The sequence below is a fragment of the Phragmites australis genome, chromosome 9 (assembly GCF_958298935.1).
Source record: "Phragmites australis chromosome 9, lpPhrAust1.1, whole genome shotgun sequence".
Classification (NCBI taxonomy): Eukaryota; Viridiplantae; Streptophyta; class Magnoliopsida; order Poales; family Poaceae; genus Phragmites; species Phragmites australis.
Genome location: NC_084929.1, coordinates 29050653 through 29077207, shown reverse-complemented (window position 1 = coordinate 29077207; position 26555 = coordinate 29050653). Strand labels below are relative to the sequence as shown.

Sequence of the window (26555 nt, the reverse complement as noted above, 5' to 3'; positions counted from 1 at the left end):
GTGGGGCAGGTGAAGCTGGCTGAGGGCCAGGCATCCGGCGCTGGCTCTGCTGGTGCGGCTGGGGGCCAGGGGCTCAAGGAGCGGCTGCGGACCGCGACAGAGGAGCTCGAGGCCGCCTCGGTCAAACGGGCCAGCCTGCATCTGATGCTAGAGGACACCCTCCGGCGGATGCAGCGGTCCGTGAGGGTGGCCTGGCTCGGGCGACTTCTCGTGGAGGAGAAGGGGGCGGGCCCCGGCCGGTTCGCCCTAGGCTTCCAGAAGGTCTGCGAGCGCCTCGAGGCGCTGCCCCAGGCCGTCCAGGAACTCGCCGCCCGGGAGGGGCGTGGCTTGGCTGAGGCAGTGGCCGAACACGTCCTGGCTTGCTACCGGAGCCGGGACCCGAACTTCCCGCTGGAGCCAGCTCAGGAAGGGGTGGTTGAAGCTGAGGAGGAGGCCGCCCGGGAGGCAGTTCGGAGCACCGCCGCCGTGGTGGCAGCCGGCTTCACGCGGGAGGCACCGCCGCCCCCAGTCCCGAGGAGCAGCAGTGAAGGCTCCGACTCCGACTTGGCTTTTGTAGTAGTTTTTTCTTCTTCTTTTCTTTTTACTTGATGTAAATATGGGAGTGATCCCTCAGAATAGCTGTCCTTTTTTGTGAATATAATGGAGGCTTTCTTTGGGGTCACAACTCTAGTATTCTTCTGAGTGCTTGGTGTAGTTTCTGCTGTTTTCACTTGATGCCCCGAGGAGTACTTAGTCGGACCGACCCCGACCTTTCCTTCCCCGAGAACGAAATCGCCCCGACCATCCTTCTCGGCGCGTTCAGCCCCCAAGCCCTCGCGAGTCCACAACAGCTAAGTCGAAAGACAAAGGCACGAACTTCCCTGCTCGGGAGATAGATCGATCCAGCACGGAGCACGCCATGACCGGTGAACACTTTTCCACCTTGCGACCACTCAGCCAGTAGACTAGAGACACGTGTGGGCGGGAATGCGACCAAGAGTCCCCACGGTTCGGTGGTGCCCGTGCTTAGGACGGACCGGACCGAGCACCGACAGCCCGTCCCTAGGGCATAGGCTCCGGACTACTCGAGCGGCTCGAGCGATAGGATTACCCGGGAACCCCAGAGACTCGGTAGTGCTCGGGGCCCTACAAGCGGACCGAACACCACGACCACCATGAAAGACTTCGATCGGACATTACCGCACGTACGGTACGCCTTTCTACGGACCGTTCTGTCGTTCTAGGAAAAAGTGGACACGCGGTAGGGTTTTGTGCGCGAGGAGACCATCTCACCGAGCAGATTAGAGTACGAGGGCCCCCGAGGACGACTCGCGAACAAAATATTATTGAATGTAAATTCGTCTGAATTTAACCACTCACCGGACAGCTGTTAGCCTTTCGGCCAACCAATCCAGGAGGGGCACGCGCTCCGAGCTCGGGGTGCCCGGGAACTCGGTTCCCACGGCCGAGGCGCCCGAGCACCAGGGGGCGCATGAGGAGCCTGGGATCAGGTGATCACGACCACTCACGCCAGAGCGGTAGGACCACCCGAGGACCCTTGGGGCCGAGCAGCGACCTGGGCACGGAGGCCCTCGCGGTCGAGCTGCTTTTGCTTTTGATTGTCGATCTGTGACTTGAGAAAAAATAGAGAAATTATTTGCTTGCTGCGCTCTGTTAGTGCGGTACTCATTATAGACTGCTCTCGTTTTCGACCCGAGACCTCTCGAATGCCCAGACCGGCGGACAAGAGCAGGCAGAGGCATAACCCAGAGGTCCTATGGTTCGGTGGCGCCCGAGTATGACAGACCAGACCGAGCACCGACAGCCCGCCCCTGGGGCCTAGGCTCCGGACTACTCGAGCGGCTCGAGCGATAGGATTACCCGAGAACCCCAGGGACTCGGTAGTGCCCGAAGGACTGTCACGACGCCGAACGCCACAGCTTACCACATCAGACGTAAGTTAGCAGCAACTGCCCGCGCGCATACCGATCGGGATTCTTTTTATCAACGGGGAAAAAGAGAGAGCGAATTTTTCTCGCACAATCGAGCATCTCACTAGACAGATTAAACATATGGAATCCAGAAAAATGAAATTGACATATGATTGCACATTGATATAAATATTGTATTTGATAAATTTTTTTACAAGGTTGGGTGACTTACCCAGTTAGTGGTGGCCCCCGGTCAACTTGGGCGGGGGGGAAGCCCCCGGCCTGGTTGACCTGAGCCGCAAGCATGGCCATCTACGGGAAGAACTTGCGCAGGTGCTCGATGTTCCACGGGTTGGGGAGCGGTTGCCCATCCTCTGCAGCCAACCAAAAAGAGCCTTCTCGCGGGACACCGATCACGGTAAAGGGGCCTTCCCACATAGGGGACAGCTTATTCCTTCCTTCGCGTGACTGGACGCGTCGGAGAACTAGATCTCCCACCTCGAGAGACCGGGCCCGAACGTGGCGCTGATGGTAGCGCCGCAGGCTTTGCTGGTAGCGGTCTGCTCGGACGGCGGCACGCCACCGGCGCTCTTCCAAATAGTCAACGTCGTCGTGCCTCTGCTGCTCGTGCTCACCTTCGGAGTAGGCATGCACCCGAGGGGAGCCTAGAGTGAGCTCGGAGGGGAGGACCGCCTCAGCGCCGTACACGAGGAAGAAAGGAGTCTCCCCGGTAGCGCGGCTTGGCATGGTCCGGTTGGCCCATAGCACGACAGGCAGCTCGTCGACCCACCCCTTCCCGTGCTTTGCGAGCACGTTGTAGGTCCGGGTTTTGAGCCCCTTCAGTATCTCCGCGTTGGCGCGCTCAACCTGCCCATTGCTCCGAGGATGAGCAACGGAGGCGAAGCAGAGCTTGATGCCGAGGTCTTCGCAGTAGTCCCCGAACAGGGCACTTGTGAACTGAGTGCCGTTGTCGGTGATGATCCGGTTCGGGACACCAAAGCGACTGGTGATGCCGCGGATGAACTGGAGCGCCGTGTTCTTGGTCACCTTGATGACTGGGACCACCTCCGGTCATTTGGTGAACTTGTCGATGGCGACATAGAGGTACTCATAGCCCCCGATTGCTCGGGGGAATGGACCCAGAATGTCCAGCCCCCAGACCGCGAAAGGCCATGACAGGGGGATGGTGTGAAGAGCCTGAGCTGGCTGGTGAATCTGCTTTGCGTGGAACTGGCACGCTCTGCAGCGCCGAACCAGCTCGGAAGCATCCTGGAGGGCTGTAGGCCAGTAGAAACCTTGCCGGAAGGCCTTCCCGACCAACGTGCGGAACGATGCATGGCCACCGCACTCGCCCTCGTGGATCTCAGCGAGAAGCTCACCGTCTTCTACCCGGGAGATGCATTTCAGGAGAATGCCGCCTGCGCTACGTCGGTAGAGATCCCCATCTACTATGGCATAGCGTTTGGACTGCCGAGCAACTCTTTCGGCAGAAGCCTCATCCCCGGGGAGGAACTTTTCCTTCAAGTACCCGCGGATATCATCCATCCACGAGGCATCTTGAGAACTGTCAGCGAGTGCAGCGCACTCGCCGGGCGGCGGCACCCTGACGGGGCTTCCCACTGAGAGCGCCGCTGGGCTCCCCTGAATTGAGTTCGAGGTTTCCCCTTCGCCCTGTTCGGCAGGCAGGACGGAAGGCCGTGTGAGTCTTTCTTCAAAGACTCCGGCAGGGACGCGCGCACGGGAGGAGGCCAGGCGAGAGAGGTCGTCGGCCAGAGCGTTGTCGCGGCGCGAGATGTACCGCAGCTCCAAGCCGTCGAAGCGCTTCTCCAGCTTCGTGACTGCCGCCACGTACGCCGCCATTTGAGGATCCGTGCACTGGTACTCTTTAGATACCTGGTTAACCACCAGCTGGGAGTCTCCCTTGACCAGGAGGCGATGAATCCCGAGGCCCACCGCGGCTCGGAGGCCAGCGATGAGGCCCTCATATTCCGCCATGTTGTTGGATGCACGGAACTGCAGCTGCACGACGTACCGGAGTTCTTCACCCGTTGGGGAGGTGAGAACCACTCCGGCCCCCGCACATTTCAGCGAGAGGGAACCGTCGAAATGCATGATCCAGTACCCGGGTGCATCGTGCCCGGGTAATGTAGAGATCTCTTCTGGGACGACCTCAGGGACGGGCGTCCACTCTGCCACGAAGTCAGAGAGTGCCTGGCTTTTGATCACCTGGCGACTGACAAAATGCAGGTCGAACTCTGCCAGTTCCACCGCCCACTTGACTATACGCCCAGTGCCTTCTCGGTTCCGGAGGATGGGCCCCAGTGGGTACGTGGTAACCACCGAGACCTTGTGCGCTTGGAAGTAGTGGCGCAACTTCCGGGAAGCGATGAGCACGGCGTAGAGCAGCTTCTGAGCCTGGAGGTACCTTGTTTTTGCCTCCCGGAGGACTTCACTGATGAAGTACACCGGTCGATGTACCCGGTGGGCCCAGATTGCGGCCTCACCCGAGGGCCTGCTACAGCCCCCAGGCTCGGCGACGTGGTCGGGGCTGACCAGGTGCTCGGGCTCTACTCCCTAGTCGGGAAGAGCCAAGTGCTCGGACTCGACTCCCTGCTCGGGGGGAGTCAAGTGCTCGGACTCGAACCCCTGCTCGGGAGGAGCCAAGTGCTCGGGCTCGACCCCCTGCTCGAGAGGAGCCAAGTGCTCGGGCTCGACCCCCTGCTCGGGGGGAGCCGCGAGGACAGGGGAGTGCCCGGGGGTCGCATCTGCTCGATGGCCCAGATCTTCTTACGACCTGAGGGGTGGCCGATACATAGAGTAGCAGTGGCTCGTCTTCGGACGGGGCCACCAGCACGGGTGGTGAGGTGAGATACTTCTTCAGATCATGGAAGGCCTGCTCGGCCTCCGGCGTCTAGTCGAAACAACCGGTCTTCTTCAGAAGCTTGAAGAGGGGGAGCCCCCGCTCCCCAAGTTTGGAGATGAAGCGTCCGAGGGCCGCCATGTAGCCGGCGAGACGATGGACCTCCTTGAGTCGAGCCGGGGGTCGCATCTGCTCGATGGCCCTGATATTCTCTGGATTGGCCTCGATCCCTCGGCTGGAAACCAAGAAACCGAGGAGCTTGCCCGCAGGTACCCCAAAGACACACTTCTCGGGGTTGAGCTTCAGGCGGGTAGTGCGGAGACTATTGAAAGTCTCGGCAAGGTCTTCGAGCAGGGTGGCGCGGTCTCGGGACTTGACCACGAGATCGTCGATGTAGGCCTCGACGTTGCGGCCAACCTGCGAATCAAGGGTGATGCGGATAGCGCGCTGGAAACAAGACCCAGCGTTGCGCAAACCAAAAGGCATCGACACATAGCAATAAGTCCCCACTGGAGTGGTAAAAGCAGTTTTTTCTTCATCCTCTACGGCCATGCGAATCTGGTGATAACCAGAGTTTGCATCTAAAAAACACAAAAGATCACATCCCACGGTTGCATCTACAATTTGATCTATGCGGGGCAAAGGAAAAGGATCTTTGGGGCAAGCCTTGTTTAGATCGGTGTAGTCCACGCACATGCGGAGCTTGCCGTTGGCCTTCGAGACGATAACTGGGTTTGCCAACCACTCGGGGTGAAGGACCTCTCGGATAAATCCGGCGTTAAGGAGCTTGCTGATCTGCTCCCGGATGAACTCCTGGCGCTCAGGCGCCTGCCGCTGGACCTTCTGCTTCACCGGGCTGTGCGTCCGGACGCACAGCCAGGTGGTGCTCGATCACCTCCCTAGGGATCCCAGGCATGTCGGACTGCTGCCATGCAAACACGTCGACATTAGCCCGGAGGAAGGCGACGAGCGCACTTTCCTATTTGCCGTCCAAGTCACCGCCGATTCGGATGACCTGGGAGGCGTCTTCGCCCACCACGACCTCCTTCGTAGGAACAGAGGCGTCGGCGGCGAGTCAGGGTTTGGATGAAGAGGGTCCCGGGCCCCCTGGACAGCCTTCGACCTCGGCCTGAGCTGAGACCAAGGCCAGGTATGATTGCTCGACGCAGGAGACGGCACCGCCGGTGTTGGCGGACACGGAGATGGGGCCTGCTGGGCCCGGCATCTTGACCGTGAGGTACGCATAGTACGCAGCCACCATGAACCTAGCGAGCGCCGGGCGCCCGAGGATGGCGTTGTAGGGGAGGGGGAGCTCCACGACGTCGAAGACGACGCTCTCCGTGCGGAAGTTATCCCGACTCCCGAAAGTCACGGGCAGCTCAACCTGCCCGAGGGGCAGGGAGTGCCCGGGTGTCACCCCGCAGAACGGAAGTGACGGCTTTAGACGCCTGGAGGGCACCTGCAGCTTCTCGAAGGCCTCCTTGGATACGAGGTTGAGGCCTGCGCCCCCGTCGACCAGCACCCTGCCGACCCTTACATTGCAGATGGTGGGGGACACTACCTAGGGTAGTCGCCCCACGCCTGCAGTACTGTCGGAGGATTAACTCCAGTCGCAGGGATCCCGAGAGACCCCTTTTTAGAGATTTGGTCGGGGGGATGATCCTGAGTCTGTTCGTCGGAGAAATAAATGGGAATGATTGCAACGGCCGGTGGTGGTGGAGTGACCTAGTGCAAGAAGAAGTAAATGCACCGGAATTTAGACAGGTTCGGGCTGCACGGGGGCGTAACACCCTACTCCTGTATGAACTCTATGAATGTCTCGAGGAAGTCCCTCAAGGATGTTGCTGGTTACAAGGAGGGTCTCATATTCTAAAGCCTGGGGCTCCTTGTTCTTCGGCTGGGATTGGGCTCAGCCTTCTCTGGTCTTCCCTTCTCTTGTTTTTTCTATCTGTTGCCTCTTCCTTCCTTTCTTTTCCTCTTTTTTCTCTTCTCCTTTTCGTCCCTCTTTCTCTTGTGCCGACGGCCCCTTCAAATACCTACCAACGGCGATACGCCCCGCACGGGAGGGTGCGAACTCCAAGGCACCACAAATGGAATGAGCGTCATCATTTCCTCTAGGCGACATGACCAGGGGTGGAAAAAGCGGCACACGCCCGGTCATCCGGTACCATAAATGGCTTGGCAACGGGCGCCGTGGAGAGGGCCCACCGGGTAGCCGCAGAGCGGCCCGGCGTGCCCGCCCTGTCATGTTCCCCTGCCACAGCAGCGCGGCAGACGGAACGCCTCGGCCCTTACGACGTTATCCTGAGACGGGCCGGATGGCACGGGACGAGACCCGTGCAATTAATGACCCCACGCCTCTCTGCCAGAACGTGGCAGGAACTGACGCCGAACGCGGCGGGAGCAGTTGGAGGTGACAGGCCATGCACGCTCTTTAAATGCGGCCTCGGGCCTTTGACTGGCTGACACCTCATCGGTGGGCCCCTCGGGGGCCTCCACCAGGGGGCTTTCTGAGTCGTCGGAGTACCGAGTGCTCGGGGGTACTGTTCACCTCCCCGAGCACTCTCTCCCGAGAACGCCCTTTCTTGTCCTCGGGGGACCGAGTGCTCGGGGGTACTGTTCACCTCCCTGAGCACTTTCTCTCGAGAACGCCCTTTCTTGTCCTCGGGGGACCGAGTGCTCGGGGGTACTGTTCACCTCCCCGAGCACTCTCTCCCGAGAACGCCCTTTCTTGTCCTCGGGGAACCGAGTGCTCAGGGGTACTGTTCACCTCCCCGAGCACCCTCTCCCGGGCACACTTGTACGGATCCTCGGGGAACCGAGTGCTCGGGGGCTGCTGCACGCAGCCCCGAGCACTCTCTCCTGGATCTTCCTTCGGCGAGTCCTCAGGATACTTGGGTGCCTAGGGGCCACCGCCGGCGGCCCCGGGCATGTTTCTCCCGGTACTTAGCTCTCCTGGTCGTCGGGGGACTAGGGTGCTCGGGGGCCACCGTACACCTTCCCGAGCACTTTCTTCCCGGTACTTAGATTTCGTGGATCATCGGGGAACATGGGTACTCGGGGGCCACCGACTGTGGCCCCGAGCGCCCTCTCCCGGGACTTGATCTTTTCTCACCTTACGACAGATGCCTAAATCATATTTTCTGTAGGCCATCTGATAATTATTAATGCCTAAATTGTAGTTTTTGTGGGCCATCTGATAGTATGGTAAAAAACCAAAAACCGGATTGTTCAAGAGCAATTTTGTAAGGTGGTGTTTTTTTGGTTGTGCGTTTGCCATATTTGATATTAGGTTACTGGTGGTGGGGTCTTCGAATTTCAAGTTGTGATTTTTCAGATGTGATATGTACCTACAGGCGATATCAATATGGCTCTTGTCCATTTAATAGCCATATCGATATTGCCACCTTACACGCGATATTTGATATTAGGTAAAAATACTATCAATAGTGTGCAAGCTTCACACAATAAAATGAGTAGAGTATTTGATGATTGCACATTCAAGTGAATAGTGTCCTTAGCATAATTAGTGAAGTTTTTATGGCTCTCATTGCAACGCTCGGGCACCACTACAATAAAAAGGATCAGTGTCAATTGAAAATCGTTATCAGTGCTGGTTTTGCAACCGACATTGTATAGTCAGGACTGATAGTTGAGAGTTATCAGTGTCGGCTTAACAATCGGGATTGTTGAGTTTTCCAAAAAATTAAAAAAAAAAGGGTTAGCAAACAAGTTGGCTCGATGCATTGATCCAGAGCCCACTGCTGCCCCACATCGGAGTCCAACGGCATCATGGACGATGGCATCATCTCAAAGGCAGTCGATACACATACAACCAGCTAGAGCACACATGGACGACAACATCAATTGGGAGCCAAATCACCAGCGAGAAAGCACCTCGAGCGTTCACAGAATAGCAGCAGCGCACACAGAACAACAATGGCACAATGCTAGCCATCCAGACACGCCGGCCAACTTTCAGAATGACGGCAACCTTCCAGCCGAGCACGCACACCAGCGCAATGGTAGCCCACACATTAGCAAGCACGGCGGAAAACATCATGTAGGCACATAACACATGCACATGTCGGAGCATACATGGCATCACACACGCACCAAAGCCTTGAATCACTTCAACGGCGATGCATAACACACGCACATGCCAGAGCATACCTAGCATCACTTCAACAATGACGGATACCCACCCGCAGCATGGATCTCCGACCCTAGCAACATCTATGGCCAGATCCGTCATATCCCGCTGTGGATCTCGCAAGGGGTGGAGTTGCTGATGGGGAGAGAGAGGAAGCCAGTGAGGGGAGAGAGAGGCCGGTGAAGAGATAAGGGAGAGAGAAAGAACGAGATCGAACCGGAGGAGATGGGGAGGAGGGTGAGGACGGTGAGGCCGTGATGGGGAGGAGGGAGAGGGCAGTGAGGCCGATGAGGAGGGCGAGGGTGGTGAGGCAAAGGAGGCGAGGAGGTTGGGATGTGCAGGGAGAGAGAGAGCCGCGTGAGTGTGTGAGAGAACCATGAGAGCGGATGCGAGCCGTGAAGTATTAAATGAATATAATAAAAAATTTGAGTTCGACTCCCGCTTTTAATGTCAGTTCATAAAAGAAGTTTGACACTGATACTATTAGTACCGGTTTTTATTATAAACCGACATTGATAATGCTTATTAGTACCGGTTTTTACTCGAATAGATAGATTTTTACCTGACTGTATTATGAACCGACACTAATGCACTATCAGTGTCGGTTTTAAACTAATCAGCACTGATGAGCCGATGCGTATGACCCCTTCTATAGTAGTGCACTTAACTAAGTAAGCCTTAAACATTTGTGTGTTGTGCTGCTATATTTGGAAATAAAGTTGTAGTCACTGTGTCGAATAGATCTATATCTTGCCTGCTACAGTTTTGTTTATGCGATGATGTTGATGCTTATTGCTGCCAATAGTCATCGATCTAGGTTATGTCGTGTTCGGCATGTATGTGTGATAGATACAAGCAATCTACTTATTCTCATATATCTATAGTATACTTGCTACGATTATTGTCTTAGGAATTATAGAATAATCGCATAAGTGCACTTATTTCGACATATAATACGTCCCGGGCTCCCGGCTGCTGTATGTCAGGTTGGCCCCGTTATCTTGGTTCCTCCGTCGACCATGGATCGGCTTTGGGACAGCGATTGGCTACATTTTGGTAAGGTGGGCCCCGCGCGATCTTATGGGACCTGATCGTTGGTCACTGCGATGCGGGCCATGGTATCTGCACACAAGGAAGCAACATATAATTAGGTTCTTCTGCGGCTTGGGCACATGTGGTTCTTCTACCGTTGTTCGATTTTAGCCTAGCTCTGGACCATCCTGGTGCTACACCGAGCACACTGCAGCGCACAAGCTGATACGTTACCGGTGACACTGCGTCCCGGTGCAAGCAAGCTATCACAATTCTATGATGAAGGGTTTTCTATGTTTTCTTTGGAAAAAAGAATGATGAAGGGTTTTCGTCATCTCTCTCTAGTGCATTATCTCGTCGGAAAAACTAATCATGTGTTCTATTGTTTAACTATTGTATGTACGTCACTTATCAAGCATAGATAATTAAGACGCTTCATCGAGCAAGATTGATATATGATTATGCAATCTTTGTTGCGCTTTAGTTCTAATATTTGAATATATTCATGCGTATGAGTATATAAAACATAGAGTAAATGTTATGGAACTCCCGCACTGGCTAAGAAGTTATAAGAACAATGAAAGTTCTCCAATAAACAGCACGTTTGTCGTATATACATATCTCAAAAACAACGAGGCCTTACGTTTTATTTTTCGAGCTAGAAGAATTTTTTCATGCTTTTTTCCCACTTAGAGTGAGCCTTACAGGAATTTTTTACTACAAATAATTGGACGAACATACACAATCTAGTACGCACATCACACTAATGCCCACATATAAACACTCATGTGGATATACCCTAACACATGTCTAAACAATATTATAGAGACCTAATATAACCCCAAGTAGTACAGACATGTATTTTCACCCTTGAACGTATTTAAATGTGCATGTATTATTCTATGTCGAGAATTAATCTCAAAAAATATGAGCAGTTGCTAAGTCTAGAACTAGAACTCGGATGGATAGATTTCACCATAACGACCGTAACCAACTAGGCATATACTCACAAGTGGGCCCTACATTGATTGAATAATTTCTTAACAAAATGGCAGGTTTTTATCTATATTATTTTGGGCTATTAAGTCCACTTTGTCCTCACGGAAATATGTAAACTAACTCCATGAACTACAAAATCATAATTTAGTCCCATAAACTAGGTTAACTTATGCACCCCTAATTAGGTCTGGTTTGGTGGTGCGGTCTTGCTGACAGGACCAAACCATCGAGTTTTTTGCCATATTAGAAGCCACATCTCTGAGTGTACCACTGATTTGGCTATATATTAGCATGGCAAACCAAACGATGAAAGAAGAGCACGCACTCAACGTCGTGTAAAAGTAAAAACTAGGATGTCCAGCGAGCAATAAGCAATGTCGCTGCTTCGGCCGCCCACGTGACACTCCAGCCACAGAAAAGCAGGCTAGAGCTGAGAGCGAGGTGCGGGCCCGGAAAAATCTCCCCCGCCACCTCCCGGCCAATGAGGAGGCGACGCCCATGTGGCATGCTCCACGTCCCCCTCCCTCGCCTCCCCTATTTCTATCTCCTCGCTGGTGTTCGTTGCAGCTTGCAGGCCTTGGCCTTCTATACTCGTATAGACCTATATACCGCGTAAAAGCACCACCTTAATTCTGAAGCTTTTCTTCAAAGCCCAAGCTGGTGTACTACTAATCAGTTCACTGCCATGGGCGACTCCTCGTCGTCAGCTTCTTACATCAGAATGGTATGTGGTCTTTTCTATTCGAATAAATAAGTGTACTATATCAGCTGCTACATATATGGATACATCAAATGATAGATTCAACTGTTTGTGATGGTGTTTCAGGTTCATCATCTGATAGAGAAGTGCATCTGCTTCAACCTGAACAAGGAAGAATGCATGGAGGCGCTGGAGAAGCGTGCCAACATCAACCCTGTCATCACCTCCACTGGTGCTGTGCACCTACCATTCTGCTTATGCTAGTTCCTTCCCGTGTTTGATTACCTCATTCTATGCAGATTTTTGCATGCATGAACAACACATGCGTCAATATGATTCAATAGCCCGCAAGGTTGATTCACGCTGTCCATCGATCATGGCAGCGTCCTAATTAGATCGATCTAGCTACCTACATCATAGTGTAGTTGCTCTTCTCTTGTGTCATTTCATGTGATGTGAACAATTCTACATGCAGTGTGGAAGGAGCTGGAGAAGGAGAACAAGGAGTTCTTCGAGACGTACAACAAGGACCGCAAGGAGCGGAACATCGAGGCGGAGACCATGCAGCGGATCCAGAAGATGCTCGATGAGGCGGCTGCCTCGAAGAGCTCCGACGACGAGGAGGGCTAGATAGCTAGCTGAAGCCTAGAGTACTTATAGATCAGCTCATGCGTGGCCTCATGTACACCAGATCCTCCAATGGCTCTATGGCCATGGGAGCGGCTTGCACCTCATATGTAGGCCATATATAATCGCGCAATAAGCATATATACTTAGCTAGCTTAATTAGCTACACCAATAATGCAACTACTGCAAGAACCATGCGCGCATGTGTCCGAAGATTAGGACAAGAAATTACCTTTAATTTATGTATATATTTCTTCCGTTCAAAAATAGTAAACGTATTTATTTTAGATTTAATATTAAAAGTAAAAAATTGAATTTTTTTATAAAATATATCATTTATAGCTACAAAATCTATATTATGTAAAATTATTTTTAATTATGAATCTAGTTGTATAATTTTTATACACTAGATATTTTTACTAAATATTAGTCAAAGTACATAAATTTTGATTTTTCAAAATGAAATACGCTATATTCAAGAGGTCCTACGTAGGATCTACAGGGTGATGTAAGCAAGTAGCTAACCTTATCATTGCCAGTAATCCTTCCACGATACGTGGCGGTGTGAGCGCATATCCGTCAGTGATGACGTGTACCCGATCGGTGTTGCTACTTGCTGCTGGTACCTCCACTTGACAGATGGCTCGGTGCTTCATGTCTTGTCTCCTTCCTCGTAGTACCGGCCTTCACGGGGGGATCGGCTCCATTTGTAGGTCTCGCCGTCGTTTTGGGCCTTTTGTAGGGTTTCTCGTCGTCGCTTAGGACCCCTTTGGCGCCTAGCACGGGAGCTGAGTTGGACGCCTACGATCACCTCTCCCCAGGTGGACGCGACCGGGTCCGGGTCCAGCCGAACGGCTGCTTGTGAGGGCGACACCGATCACACCACTGGTCTCGCTCCTGCTACAGTGCTGGCAAGCCAGTGCATTAATTGCAGTGCTGGCAGCGACGCAGCGTGAGGCTTTTAAGCAGGTCGCACTCTTAGTCATGAGCCATATAAGACCATGTTAAGGTAGTTTTTTTAGATAAGAATCTTTTTTAGGGATTTTTATTTTTTATGTTTAAACAGTTTTTTTCATAGTTTTTATTATAAAAAGATTTTTAAGATCGTTTCTTTCATGATAAGATTTTCTCTTTCTCTTTATCAATCATTTTGAAAAAAATCTATTAGAGATGAGAGAAAATAAAGTAAACAAGAATAAGAAAAAAAATTGGAAGAGAATATAGCTATAGATGGTCTAACTCGTGACAATAAGACAAAGCTATTTTTGTGCGAGAGAGAACGATGGCGAGATGAATTACAAGCGGAAAAAAAAGGGACAAGTACGTACGGTAGTACGGCACGAATGAACGACGTTTCCGTAGGTTTGTTTATTGGTGACCTCCGGACCGTATATTACCGTGGGATTTTTTTTCAAATTTAGTGCCTGTTTGGAAGAGGAAATTTGCCTAAGAATTTTTAGAATTTAGTTCAAATTTATACTTAAATCCTAGAGGTTTTTTATCCTAAAGACCCTTTCGATACAAACCATCAGTGTCCTATCACTAATATGTGACATTTGTGACCAACGATTTCCATCGAACAGTCGCATGATGTTTCAATGTATCCTAGTTCGAGCATGTTTGGGAAACAGGAATTTCATAACAATTCTGCAGAAAGCGGTGTGATCTACTGGAATTACGTTGTTCTCACATTTCCAACCGGGCACAAGTAACTCGTACATAGCAGAATGGCCTGATTGATTTAAGCTGTAAGCTTCACTCAAGTCTCGGAGGAGCAGCTATAATTAGACCATTTTCAGCAGATACTTAAAATTTATCCTCTATAATATTATTACAGTATACTCTACCACTATTACAATATCTGCTATTTTTTATTTTCAACAACTACTCTATTTTCTACTTTTTATTACTCTTCTTCTTCCATTCAAACCCATAACACAACCTCTGTATATTACCGAGTGCGACTTCCTTTCACAGTAGTTCCGAATGCGACTTCCTTCCACAAATTTACCGCCAGCTACCACTAATCGACTTCACTGTACCACCGTTGCCGATTCCGCTGGTGAGTCGATCGGCAAAAAGTGCTACAGTAGCCTGGCACAGTATTTTACGGGGAGCTGCCCAACTGCAGCAGCATAGAATCCAGTGCTACAGTACTCCGCAAAGTACTGTAGCACTGGAAATTGAACTCCAGCAGATACCTCATCCAGTGCTACAGTGCAAAAACAGTGACATTATAAGTGTTGCGGAGAGAGTGGGGTCTGTATTTTTCAGATTACTGTAGCAGCGCATATCACTGTAGCATTACTATAGCAACACTGCTCGCAGCGGCTGACAGTGGGTCCGGAGGCAGAAAACGCGTCGGTACTGTACCAACACTGTAGCGGTACTGTACCAACACTGTTCACAGAGGCTGACAGACGGACCAGAGAGAACAATAAGAGTAGAAGATAGGAAATAGAGTAGCTGCTGAAGATGAAAAAATAACGGGATATTATAATAGTGTTTTTAAGGATGAAAATTTAAGATAGCTGTTGGAGATGGTTTTACACAGCTTACGTGACGCTCAAATTACGAATGCTAAAGAGGTGAGTAATAACTTAAAGCACAAGATTCATACAGACTGAATATCTAGTACCCCGGCAGCCAGTAGAGATTTCCAGCTAAAGCACAGCAGGCAATAAAAACACGCACAACGAACTGAATCCCAACCTGTCACGTGCGATCTGCAAGCGCCAAAACAGGTTAATTCCAGGATTCTGAATCTGTGCTGGCCTCATTAGTCTCAGATCAAGATACTCTCAAGTTGCAAACTTCACCGGAGTTCAGTGAGGCTATGTATCATGCGATCAGCATGCTCAGGCTGGTGCGTGAACTCATAGTCGAGGTGGACAAAGGCCCGCTCGATTTCGGAGCTCCAGTTTCTCTTGCAGGGCCACGCCGATATCACGGGCCTCTCGCAAGGGCATGTCACATGGAAGGACAATATCCACCCCGACAGAGTAGTGGCAACCAAATGTGTATGCCCGCACCGTGTCAATGTGCCTCACAGCTGCGGAAGAGCAAAAGGAAATAGCTTCATATATATCGTCTCATGTTACAGTAATTTTCAATGCAGGTAAATGCAACCCATGTGCATCAGCTTCATTCATATATGTCTAAAACAGAAAAGAGAACTTGAAATTTTAAATTGATCCTGAAATATATGGCATGCTTTATGTCATATTGCAGAAGTTCAATAGAGATCGAACTCTTTTTTACTTACAATGATAGCACCAACTGGGTCGATCCAGCCTTGGACATAATCAGCAAGAAGTGCAGCCACAAGCCCAATAACGTTGGTGATGACATCAAAAAAGTGATCCTGCGCATAGGCCTTCACAATTTCATTGGTGAATGTGCGGCAATATATAACCAGGAGAACCTTCAACAGTGTCACTGAGATCATACTATCAACAACCCACTTTTCCTGCCCTTTTGTCAAGCGGAACTCACCTCCCTAATAACACAATAATCAATATTTCTGGTACTAGAAATAGAAAAAGAAACAGTTAAGATTCAAATAACCACTGAGCCCTCAAAAAAATAGCCATTGTCCATATAGTAAATGATTAATCTATTCTCTATGTTAATTGTGCTATTACGTCTTCTGATATGACTCAAAGTTCATTTGGCTTCTATACAGGGCTATAAAAATGAACAGCAAAGTCTAATGCAGGCGCTATTAGAAGTGTGCCAGACAGGCAGGGAGGATGAGGCTACTACAAATTTGCAAACTGACAATCTTCCCCCATAAAGGACATGATATTGATGGCTTTTTCATCTATGCTTAACAATCAAGTAGAAGTGCACAGATAGGCTAAGTGAGAAAAGGACTTACATCGGATACCAATGAGCGTGTGCATTCTAGGATAATTTGAAGGCCAAGGGTTGCCATAACAGAAGCAAAAACTAGTATGCCCTGCATCACAGTTCGTGTTACAGTTCTCAAAAAGATAAACCGGCTACTAAGGAAAATAAACAACCATTTATACAGTTACAGTGAAAAAAAATGTAAAAGGTCAAAATTCATGAATCGAGTTGAGACTGGATTTAGTTATGAGCTTAAAGCATCAACTATCACATGGCCTTTCATGCTGAAATTATAATGTTGTCTGAGATTGTTCTGTGTGGAGTTTCCGGAAATGGCTAAAATTTTGCTAAGGGGTGCCAATTTTCGCATTGTAACCTATAAGTTATAGATCCGTCTTTCAAAATTGCTAGTTCCCAACTTCCCATAACATCAAAATGAGCACGATTGAGCCCTAACATCCAGTTCCTCAAAAATAAGTTTACAAACTTGAAATGGGAATTAGTCGGTTGTAAGTATCTTTCCCTTTTTTCTTTTATGTTTTGTGCTACTTTACTTTTGTGCTGATTTAATATCAAAAAAGCATCTTTTCTTGTGACAGTACACTATAGTTGTCATGGCGTCCTTATGTCGTCGCCATAACGATGATATGGCGGCGTGGCGGTGATCTGCTCCTCACCACAGCAACACCATGGTGCCAGAGTGTATGGTATCCGCCATATCGGCATGGCATCGTCATGGCACCTATAATGTGTCGTGTGGCGGCCTTTTCCTTGCGGCGGGCGTCATACCCATCAATCGAGGGGATGAGAAGGGGGAGGAGAGGTCAGGTCACGGGTGGGTCACAGACCGAGGCGAGACCGCGAGAGCATACCGTTTTCGTGACCTAGCCCGAGTTGGTGACTGCTGAGTCACGGGTCGCCGCTGAGACCTCGCTGTCCGCCGCCCCTGCTCAGATCCGTGAGCCGCGGCGCCACTAGATCCGTCCGCCTCTACCACTCTGCTCGCACGTCTCCGTCCGCCTACCCGAGACCGGTCCGCTTGCTCGTGCCCAAGATCCCGCCGTGCGGCGCGCCGCCACCGTCGCCTGTCTGCCCCTGTGCGGCTGCGTAGGCCAGCTCAGTAAGCATGTCCCTTTCCGCCGCCCTCTCTGCCTCTCTTCTCTCTTGTGTTGTGTAAACTGTGATCTTCTAGCTCTACTACTCTTACTGCTCTAATACATATGTGGGATGACTGGGATCTAGCTGCTGCTCTAGCGCTGGGCTGCTGGCTTGCTGCTCTAGTACATGTGTGGGATGGCTTGCTCTAGTGCTAGCTTTGCATCTTGCTCCCTGGGAAGCGTTCACAATGATACTGCTATTTGTCTTGATCTAGTTTATTCCATGGCTGAGAATGACAAATTCAATCCCAACGTTTGGTAAACTTCTTTGTTGCACAAGCTAATGTCATACTACTTTTCAGCTAGACTTTTAAGAGCTGTCTGAGAGTGCTACTGAAGATGGTGCGGAGAATGTGGATGCTTCTAACGATCTCGATGAGTTTTTATTGGATGACTTTTGAGAGATGAGAGATTCGAAACTTTAAGAGATGAGAGAGTTCTATATCTTTTGTGCTACATTTACATTGCTATTTGTCTTTTTGCTACATTTACATTTTCTAATATCCTAGACTATAACTGTTGAGCTACATTTGCCATGTCATTTGCTAATATTCTAAACTATAATGTGTGTATTCGCCACGTGTGTATGGCGTCGCCACGCCACGCGTTATGGCGCTGTAAAGTTGTGAAGGTGGTGGGTTGCCACGCCACGCCGCCATAACAACAATGCAGTACACAATGACTACTGAAGAAAGCAATGTTCAATGAAAATGCTTGGATCATTCAAGGAATCGTATGCGAGCAATAAAATAAAATAAGAAATATGTCATATTCGATGTGGAAACTCACCAAAGGTTGCATGCGCCTTTTACCTATTGGGTATCTGTATGGGTTTGGTGTTTGCATGGAGAAGGTAGTAAACCACAATATAAACCCAGATAACAAATCAAGTAGAGAGTCCAAGGTGGAGGCAATAATAGCTAGGGAGCCACTCCTTATTGAGGCATAAATTTTTGCAGCAAAATGAACCATGTTTGCAATGTTAGATAACAGGATGGCCCATGCCTCACTTCGGGCAACCCTTTCACGTTCTTCCTTCAAGTAGGATAATCTAAATGTAAAAAGGAATTGCTTCATTTTGACGGGGAAAAAATTATGTACATTTTATCCACAACGAGGCTTTGGCTCTTTCCTTTTTTTCATGTTACAATCAGAGCAAGAGTATACAACAAACCTTGGACATTCCAGGAAGGAAACCACGATCTGCCAGTGTATCCATTTCATTAAAACCTTCCAACATTTCCCATTGTTGTTGGTAGTATTCTGCAAAATCATCTCCAGAGCCTTGAGTTGCAGACACAGTTTAAAATGGTGCATTAAGAGACTGACCTACAGCAATATGATCCAAACAATTATACAGCACTAGTCTCAGAGGAACTCCACAAGAATAACATTTGTGGAGCAAAAATAGAAACATATGCAGAAAATTCCAAAGGCCCCAATTGTGTTGCACTCTGTTTGCGTGTGAATAATTTCCACATGCAAAAATAAATAAATTAACTTCCACCATCCATATAGAATCTTTTTGCTTATGTGAACAATGAGAACTTTTGAAATGCACAGATTTTTTGGAAAATACAAATACCCAAACCCTCTACATCAGGGGAGTAGCAAAGAGACAATCAACAGACAGGTGAAAAAAATATAAAACTAAATGGATCAAAGCTAAAACTAGCGGTTACATTGAAATCCAAGATGCAAACTAGGGACGACGACCTTCAATTCGACAGTCCATGAGTAACCCTTTAGCTCCTTTTACCAGTTACAAAAAGGGTGGAGTTACAAAAGAAAATAGACTCAAAATGGAACTTTCTTCCAACTTAGTCATTGTGCAAAATAATCCAATATGAAGAAAAATTAGCATACAGTGTTCCACCCTTTGAAGGGTACTACAATATTCATCATCTATTTAATCAATTTCCAAGTAAAAACAAAAACCCAAATTTCAATAGCCGAACAGTGTCAACCTATACTGAAACACAACCACAGACTAATTAAATTCATCATCATTTTCAAACGGGATAACGATGCCACATCTCAATATGAAAAAATATCCTATAAATACAAGAGTCCAACAAGCATACGTCATCCCTATTATTTTACTCTTCTCGACCAATCTAATGGCACTTATAAGCGATTTACTCCATAAAAATTAACCCACGCCGCAGACTAGCATACCAGGAGCACGATGCTGGGCAGATAGAGGGACAACATCACATCGCTGCAAGCTCTCTATTCTTACATTGTCTCCTCTATCACCTCACCCTAATTGCCAATACCGAATATGACAGTAACTACTGAACTGTCTAGTCAAACGCAAGTCCAGATCAACCAAACCAAGTCCTAGACTAATAGCACCGAAACAGATGCATACAAAACCAGAATTACTAGCAATAGCTAGCGAGAGCGTCGGACAGGCGGGACAGACCTAGCACGCCGAGGCAATCCTGGAGGCCGCGCCCCGGCTTCTCCTGGTGCGCCTCCGGGCGGCGGAACCCGTCGAAGTTGAGCCGCCACGGCCGCTCCCCAACGCACAAGCCGACGCCCCCTTCGCTCCCAACCCCATCCTCCACGGCGCGGAGGAGCAGCTCCTCGCCGTCCCCGCCACCTCTAGCTCCATCTGCCGCCATTCCCTCCGGACTCCGGCCTCCGCCCCTCGCCTGAACCCTAGGAGACGGCGAGGCAGGCCTCTCGCAAGCCGCGCTGAGGAAGAGAGGGGCAGGAGGAGTAGAGAAGACGGGAGGCGCCTTGCGTCGCGTCTTCGCCTCGTCTTCCTCCTCCTCCTCCTCCTCCGCCGCCGCCGCCATACGAAGCGAGAAAGGCGAAGCGAACCGAGGTGGAGCGTGGTGAGCCGGGCGACGGCTGCGGCGTCCCGCTTGCGATGGACGCGCGGGATGGCGCGGGCGCTGGTGGACTCGGTGCAGCGTGCGGCGCGGGGAGGCGGGATACCAGCTCGCGAGGCAGACTGGTGGAGGGTTCAGATTTCATATGGTTTTGATCCTGCGGAGGAGGAGGACCGGCGGCGTCACGGCCCACGAGTCAAGGGTCGTGGGGTTGGACTAGTTGAAGACTAGTCGCGCAAGTGGCCCGGCAAGTCAGCTTGGCGTGTTCCGTGCATCGAAAGGATGCTCAGGGCTCGAGGTTGATATGCGCATCTGAATCTGGTGCTCATATTCTTTGCGTTCTCAAAAGAAAAGGATGAGGTGGCATTTAGTATCATAATATATCAGTAGACAGAAATTTTAGAAAGATTGTTAGTAGTTAAAAAAAACGTTTTTAGTCTTGAAGGAGCGCAATAAATTTAGTATCATAATATACCAGTAGACAGAAATTTTGGAAAGATTGTTGGTAGTTAAAAAAACGCCTTTAGGTCTTGAAGGAGCGCAATGAACTTAGTATTATAATATACCATTAGACAGAAATTTACAGATGCTGAGATTCTAACAGCAGCGAATATGGTCTTAGGGTACCTCATAGCTAGAGTATTGCCAACAAGATAAATCACACATTCTTGGATAAAAGGGGAAGGGAAGCAACCCCAAATATTAGCCGAGGATGCTCCTTCTCAAGTGACAAAAGTCATCCGTGCTTCAAGGTAAGGCGTTGTCATAATAGCTCATACCTCACAGACCTCAAACAACAGAACAAGATAACATCCAGTGAAGTACATCGACCCTGGAACTTATAGACAATACTTTTGAGCAGCTCCCAAAAGCACGCAACACGCTGCAGAACAAGGGGCTCGGAACTCAATTGACACGGTCCCTGAAGACCTCCAGTGACATCTCGGTAGGGTCGGTTGCTTTGCAGCTCCACCTGAATGCCATCAAGCTCCCTTTTGAACCTGTCCTTTGAACTAGCATATAGCATCTTGGTTCCCACCTTTGATGTGTCCGGAGACCTTCACAAAACAGCGACATAGTTATTCTCACAACAGAGATGCTTTCTGAAAGGTATGACACAAGAGATGTTGCCCAAAGTTCATTCGTTACAATGTGCCAAAAATACTTTACATATTCTTCTATATGCCGTGCACAGTTTCTTTCAAAATTGTGCACTGGTATAATGGTTGACTGGTTGTCTCTGGAAAAAGGTTTCAAAGCTTCTCTTCACAAGCTCAAAGACAATAATGCTCATATATACAAAGCAGCGCGAGGTGCAATCTGCTCTGAAGAGAGTCATCAACTGCATTGCATGCTTGTGGACTCAAACAATCACACCGCTATTACACCAGAACAATTTATGTGGCAGCAAAGAGCCAATCAGCCTCATTTGAGCATCCCATACCAGACGAAGAGGAGAAGCGGTGTGCTAGCACGCGCAATGATTAACACTAACTGGTTTTTAACCCCAGAGTTACTGAATTACCTATTAGCCGGTAATGTAACGGTTACCAACATAGTCCTAGCATTCCATCCAGTTCAGATCAATCCAGTAGAACGGATAGCATCACAGCACTCCCTCAAGTATTTCCGATCCGACGCTAGCACAAAGATGAATTTGCCGCTAAACCAAACATAACGAAAAATGCAAAGCGACGCGACCGCCCACACCAGACGGCAATCAGCAGCCCCGTGCATCCGCAAATGCGGAACCCTCAGAGCACGCGGGACACGAGACGGCCGGATGCATGCACACAACTTCCTGCATGCGCAGAAGAAACAGGTCTGCCACGCCTCCCTAGGAATGTAGAGAAAGATCCACGAGCAGGCAAGTACAAGCAGTAGACGAGGAGGGGTTTTCGCCGTGAGATCTCTCACTCACCATGGCGCCCCTGAGGCGGCGCGGGGAAGCGGAGAAAGGCGAGACGACGCGACGCGGCGAGCGAGCTGCTTTCGGCTTTCGGCTTTCGGCTTTCGGCTTTCGGCTTTCGGCGAGAGGGGTGCCGCCTGTCTCCCTGTCTGCCGCAGCCCGCAGTAGGGTTTTCCTTTTTCCTTTTTTGTGGGGGTTTACGGATTTCGGCTCGCGGAGATGTTTACGCGTCCTGCACATGGGGTTAAAGGGGCTTTTGGGGTCAAACCCTTGTGGTTTGTCATCTTGTTCTTTAAGTTTTTCTTTAGTTATTGGGTTCCTTTATTTGTGGGTATCAGCTAAGAGCTACAGGAGACGATCGGTGTGCATGGTGCGTAACGCGTTGGGCAAGTGGACGTGCGAGGTAGAGATGAAACGCAGGAGCGAGATTTTCGGAAGCAGAACATATGTAAGCGGGATAGTAGAGATTGAGTGATATAAAGTAAATAATTTCTGCGAAATTTAGAAATAGTCTGCACGATTAAAAGCAGAATGTCCTAAAGTAATAGACAAATTCAACAGAGTACACGACGAGTCACCATCTCGGTTAATGGTGGTCTGCGATATGTTGGGCTGGGCCGGCTGCATACTAGGCCGTGGAAACCAATAGGCTCTCTAGAGTTCCAGACCCAATCCATACTGACATAGACACATGGTTTAGGGCCTCGTCCACGTAAAATAAGGGTTCATTCCAGGTTTTAAAGATTTCAGAGTCCACACTTGTTTCACCAGAACTTTTTTATTTTCATATTTCTAATCTAAAATAAAAATAGACGTCTATTTGAAAATTTGTAAAAATAAGCTATTGTCGTCCATTGAAAGAGCGACAAGCGCATGTCATCCTTTCAACCGACGATAGGTTTAAAAAAACAAGCATATCACCTTTCAAGGTAACATATTAAAAATAAATAAAAATACAACATTCCAATGCTTAAAAATTCAAAATATTAGCTAACTAATTATGATTTTTTTTTTGAAAAAGATCATGTTGTGGTGGATGCAATAATCTAGCTCTCAAAAAAATTCAACTCAAACAATAACTTTTACAATGAGAAACAAAAAAAAAAGACAAATTTCATATTTGTAATTGTACAATGAAATTTATCTCTTTTTTTCTAATTGTAGAAACCATATTTGTGTTTGAATGTTTTTGAGAGATAGATCATAGTATCTTCTACACCATAAATTTTTTCAATTTTTCATGGCTATTTTGATATTGTTTTAAATTTTAAGAGTAATGGAGCACAATAAATTTTTTTTAACTTGTCGTCCATCAAAAAGACGACATATTTATTTTTTAAATCTATTGCCCGTTGGATACGCGGCATATGCATATCACCCTTCTAACTGACATGGTAGCCTATTTTCTAATTTTTCTAAATAAATGTCTTTTTATAATTTTTTATGTTTTAAATATAAAAAAACACTCATTTCACCGGGTATCCACGAGAACGCCAATCACCACCGTCCACCGGCACCGCGGCATCAAAAAGCGAAAACGGATACGTCAGCGTGGTTTCAACCTTACAAGCGTCCGGCCACGCGAACATTAATCCAAAGCCAACGCGGGCCTGTCAAATCAGGATGATTTGCGAACGAGCCATTGCTTGGACGGTTGGTCGTTCGGGTATGAGCAGCACCGACGCGCATTCGAGCCCCTGCATCAACGCGCCTTCGCATCCGGAGCTTTGTTCCGTTTAAATTTAGTTCGAAATAGTTAGGAATATGTACAAGTATGCGTTTTAGTAAGTATGTATTTATTATTATAAGCGTGTGCATACGTGGTATGTACCTTTTAAAAAAATCAAGATGATTTGCTAGCTAACTAGTTAGCCCGTCGCTGCATGCATTACATGCTCCATCATGTGGACATGCTCCAGATCGAGATCGAGATCTAGGCGCCAAATGCAAGCAAAAACCACCCGAAAAGGACGACCAAACGCAATAATGCACATATACAATTATAGGGTATAATCTAGAGTGCAGTGGGTACATATACGTACAGGTGATTCGTCCGGTTAGGTACTAGCTTGTGACAGCAGTTTTTTTTCTTTTTTTTTTTGAACGAACCAGAATTATTGTGTAGTTAGCACAATTATGCATATGCATGCGTAGAACACAATCGAGTACGTGCACGATTATTATAGCAATTTATGCACGTACAATTTTATTCTGCATATACTGCTATAATTAGTCGTAGTAGCTGGAACATGGTTGCAGGTAGGTACAAAATGTGATGAACATGCCCATGTGTTCTCAGGTGAGCGACAGCGCTGTCAGAGCATCGGTATGTTAATCTTCTGTGCGCTCGTGTTGCCATGGGAGTACTGAGTGGTTATTTAGTGATTTCGATGCAAACACGCTCTGTCCAAACATAGACAACAGCACTGCCCTGCTTTTTTAAAGGGACAAAAATGTTTGAGGTCCAGAGTTTACTGCTGGGTTATCAGCTAACATCATCAGAGCTAACAAAAATAAAAAATAGATAATAAACCAAAATCGGAAGTATAAAGTATTTGAACAAAACCAACACTGATACACAGCTTCAACTCCCAAAATTTGAGCCATCTTCACATCCGAGCCTTTCATCCTAAGTGTGGGCCGACCATCCTGAAGAACCGAATAGGAGTTGTAGCAAGCCAAAATCGGTGGACATCGAAACTGCATCTCATTCTGTTTGCTACTCCGATAACATTAACATCTGATCTTTTTTGTTCTTTTTTTGAGAAAGAGATAACAGGTGAAATTATCCCAATCTTATTCCGGCTACATATCCGTACACGATCAAAATACGAGTGAGAGAAGTCCTGCTGCCAAAGTGCCAAGCACAACAGAGGTACTGATCATGTAACCGATTAAAAATTCAGCTACTTCTTCGTTCTCGAAAGAAGTCCATGAACTTCTTCATCGTGACGAAAAGTTACATAGTAATAGTGCATGCGTGATCAGAAAAAGAGAGCAAATTAAGGACGTAATACTCGAGCCACACTTTTAAGCGTCGATCGAAGGCAGCTTCGGGTACGGTTAACCCCATGCCAGGGCTATACACACGACCCAACGTGCAGGGCCCTTATTAAGCTAAGCGCCAATCTTGTAGCTGGCCATGTCCTCCCTGATCAGCTCGAGGTCCCTGGAGGCCACGGCCACCGACATCGCCCGCCGGTGGCGCCCCGCCGGCGGCCTCGCCTGCTGCTCGGCCGCAGCGCCGTCCGGGCCGGCCTTCCCGCCGGCGCGTCCACGTCGAGGGAGGCAAGGTTCTCCGGGAGCACGAACACGCTCTGCGACGCCCTCCGCTGATGGCGGCCCGGCCGCTGCGACGACATCGGCCTAGCTCGGATGTTGCGGAGGCGTGGCAGATACGGAGGCAGGTAGGTACGGTGTGAGCAGAAGCAGAGACTGGTCACTTGACTCGGGTGTGTGTATGGTTTGAGACTACATCAGGGGAAGTCATGGCTATATAGAGGGTGAGGCTCATGCCCGTTGGGACGGTGTACATTATTTTTTCCATCTTTTTAATTATCAGGCGTTTAAAAATAAGCTTGATATCTCATGTGACTGTGTAAACGTGTGTGAACACTCGGCGACCACGGTTAGGGCTCCGAAATTGACGGTGACGACTTTTCAGCGGGAATTTGTTTGCTGCCGAGGTTAGAGGGAGTTTAGCGAGCGGCAAGCCGCCCCAGCGGAGGAGGGCACGGTTGCAGAGCGAGAAGGTAGGGGATGCATATAATCCATGTATTCTGCTTGTTCATTCTAATACCAAACACACGGTCCTTCTTATTTTTCCATGTATTTTGCTAGTTCATTCTGATAAGAACGATGTAAAGATAGTATCTAATGGCTAACAACGGAGCTGTTTCTAATACCTTATTAGAACGGCTTATGAAATGATGGATATAATATCTGTCTAAATATTCGAACATTGCCAGTAGTGGAAGTGGGAGTCAAATGTGGAGAGTGGAGAGAGAGAGTCAAAACTCAAAATATTTAATGAACGTGGATACGTTATATTATAGAAGTGTCATCTAACGAATACGTCAGAAGCGATATCGTAGATTTATTTTAGGTAAGATTAAAAAATATAAGGAGATTATCTGTTAATTTTACTTTTAATTTTTTAAAGTAAAATATATCATATATCCGTAGCCAATAACGAGATCTAAAGTCTATAGAATATGGATTGAAGGTAAAATTAGATAAATTATTTGAATTTTAGAGATTTTTATTAGATAAGACGAAAATACGGGGAAGAGGCAATACAAAAACCAATTAGTATTTTATACAGTAGAGATTAGTCATAAACTCACAATCCTAAACAAAATTTCATTGAGAAAGCAATGCTAAACAGAATAACTTTTAAAGAAATGATCGCGTGATCCAGCCTTCTCTCAATGTAGAAAAAGCAAATGGTTAGCAAAGAGATACTGCTGCAGGAATAGGAACAAATGCCTGCATCTTCATGCATGCACTGACA

The 26555-nt window shown here is 48.5% G+C and overlaps 2 protein-coding genes and 1 pseudogene across 6 annotated transcripts; 1 reads left to right on the top strand and 2 right to left on the bottom strand.

Moving 5' to 3' along the window:
• The first annotated feature begins 11528 nt into the window (after nucleotides 1–11528).
• On the top strand, nucleotides 11529–12522 carry LOC133929824 (uncharacterized). The gene is made up of 3 exons (XM_062376588.1): nucleotides 11529–11678; nucleotides 11781–11886; nucleotides 12130–12522. The coding sequence occupies exons 1-3, from the start codon at nucleotides 11640–11642 to the stop codon at nucleotides 12282–12284; spliced, it is 300 nt and encodes a 99-aa protein (XP_062232572.1). The 5' UTR covers nucleotides 11529–11639; the 3' UTR covers nucleotides 12285–12522.
• Nucleotides 12523–14757: 2235 nt separating this feature from the next.
• LOC133929037 (metal tolerance protein 5-like) lies at nucleotides 14758–20261 on the bottom strand. Of its 5 annotated transcripts, none has more exons than XM_062375614.1 (6): nucleotides 19719–20254; nucleotides 18465–18574; nucleotides 18080–18325; nucleotides 16162–16242; nucleotides 15547–15780; nucleotides 14758–15333 (listed from the first exon to the last, which is right to left on the bottom strand). In XM_062375614.1, the coding sequence occupies exons 1-6, from the start codon at nucleotides 20095–20097 to the stop codon at nucleotides 15328–15330; spliced, it is 1056 nt and encodes a 351-aa protein (XP_062231598.1). In that variant the 5' UTR covers nucleotides 20098–20254; the 3' UTR covers nucleotides 14758–15327. The 5 variants fall into 5 exon arrangements, with proteins under 5 accessions (XP_062231598.1, XP_062231599.1, XP_062231601.1 ...); XM_062375615.1 differs by having other exon boundaries at nucleotides 18465–18553; nucleotides 19719–20253; XM_062375617.1 differs by lacking the exon at nucleotides 18080–18325 and having other exon boundaries at nucleotides 19719–20250.
• Nucleotides 20262–24921: 4660 nt separating this feature from the next.
• On the bottom strand, nucleotides 24922–25528 carry LOC133929823 (uncharacterized; annotated as a pseudogene).
• Between the last annotated feature and the right edge of the window lie 1027 nt (nucleotides 25529–26555).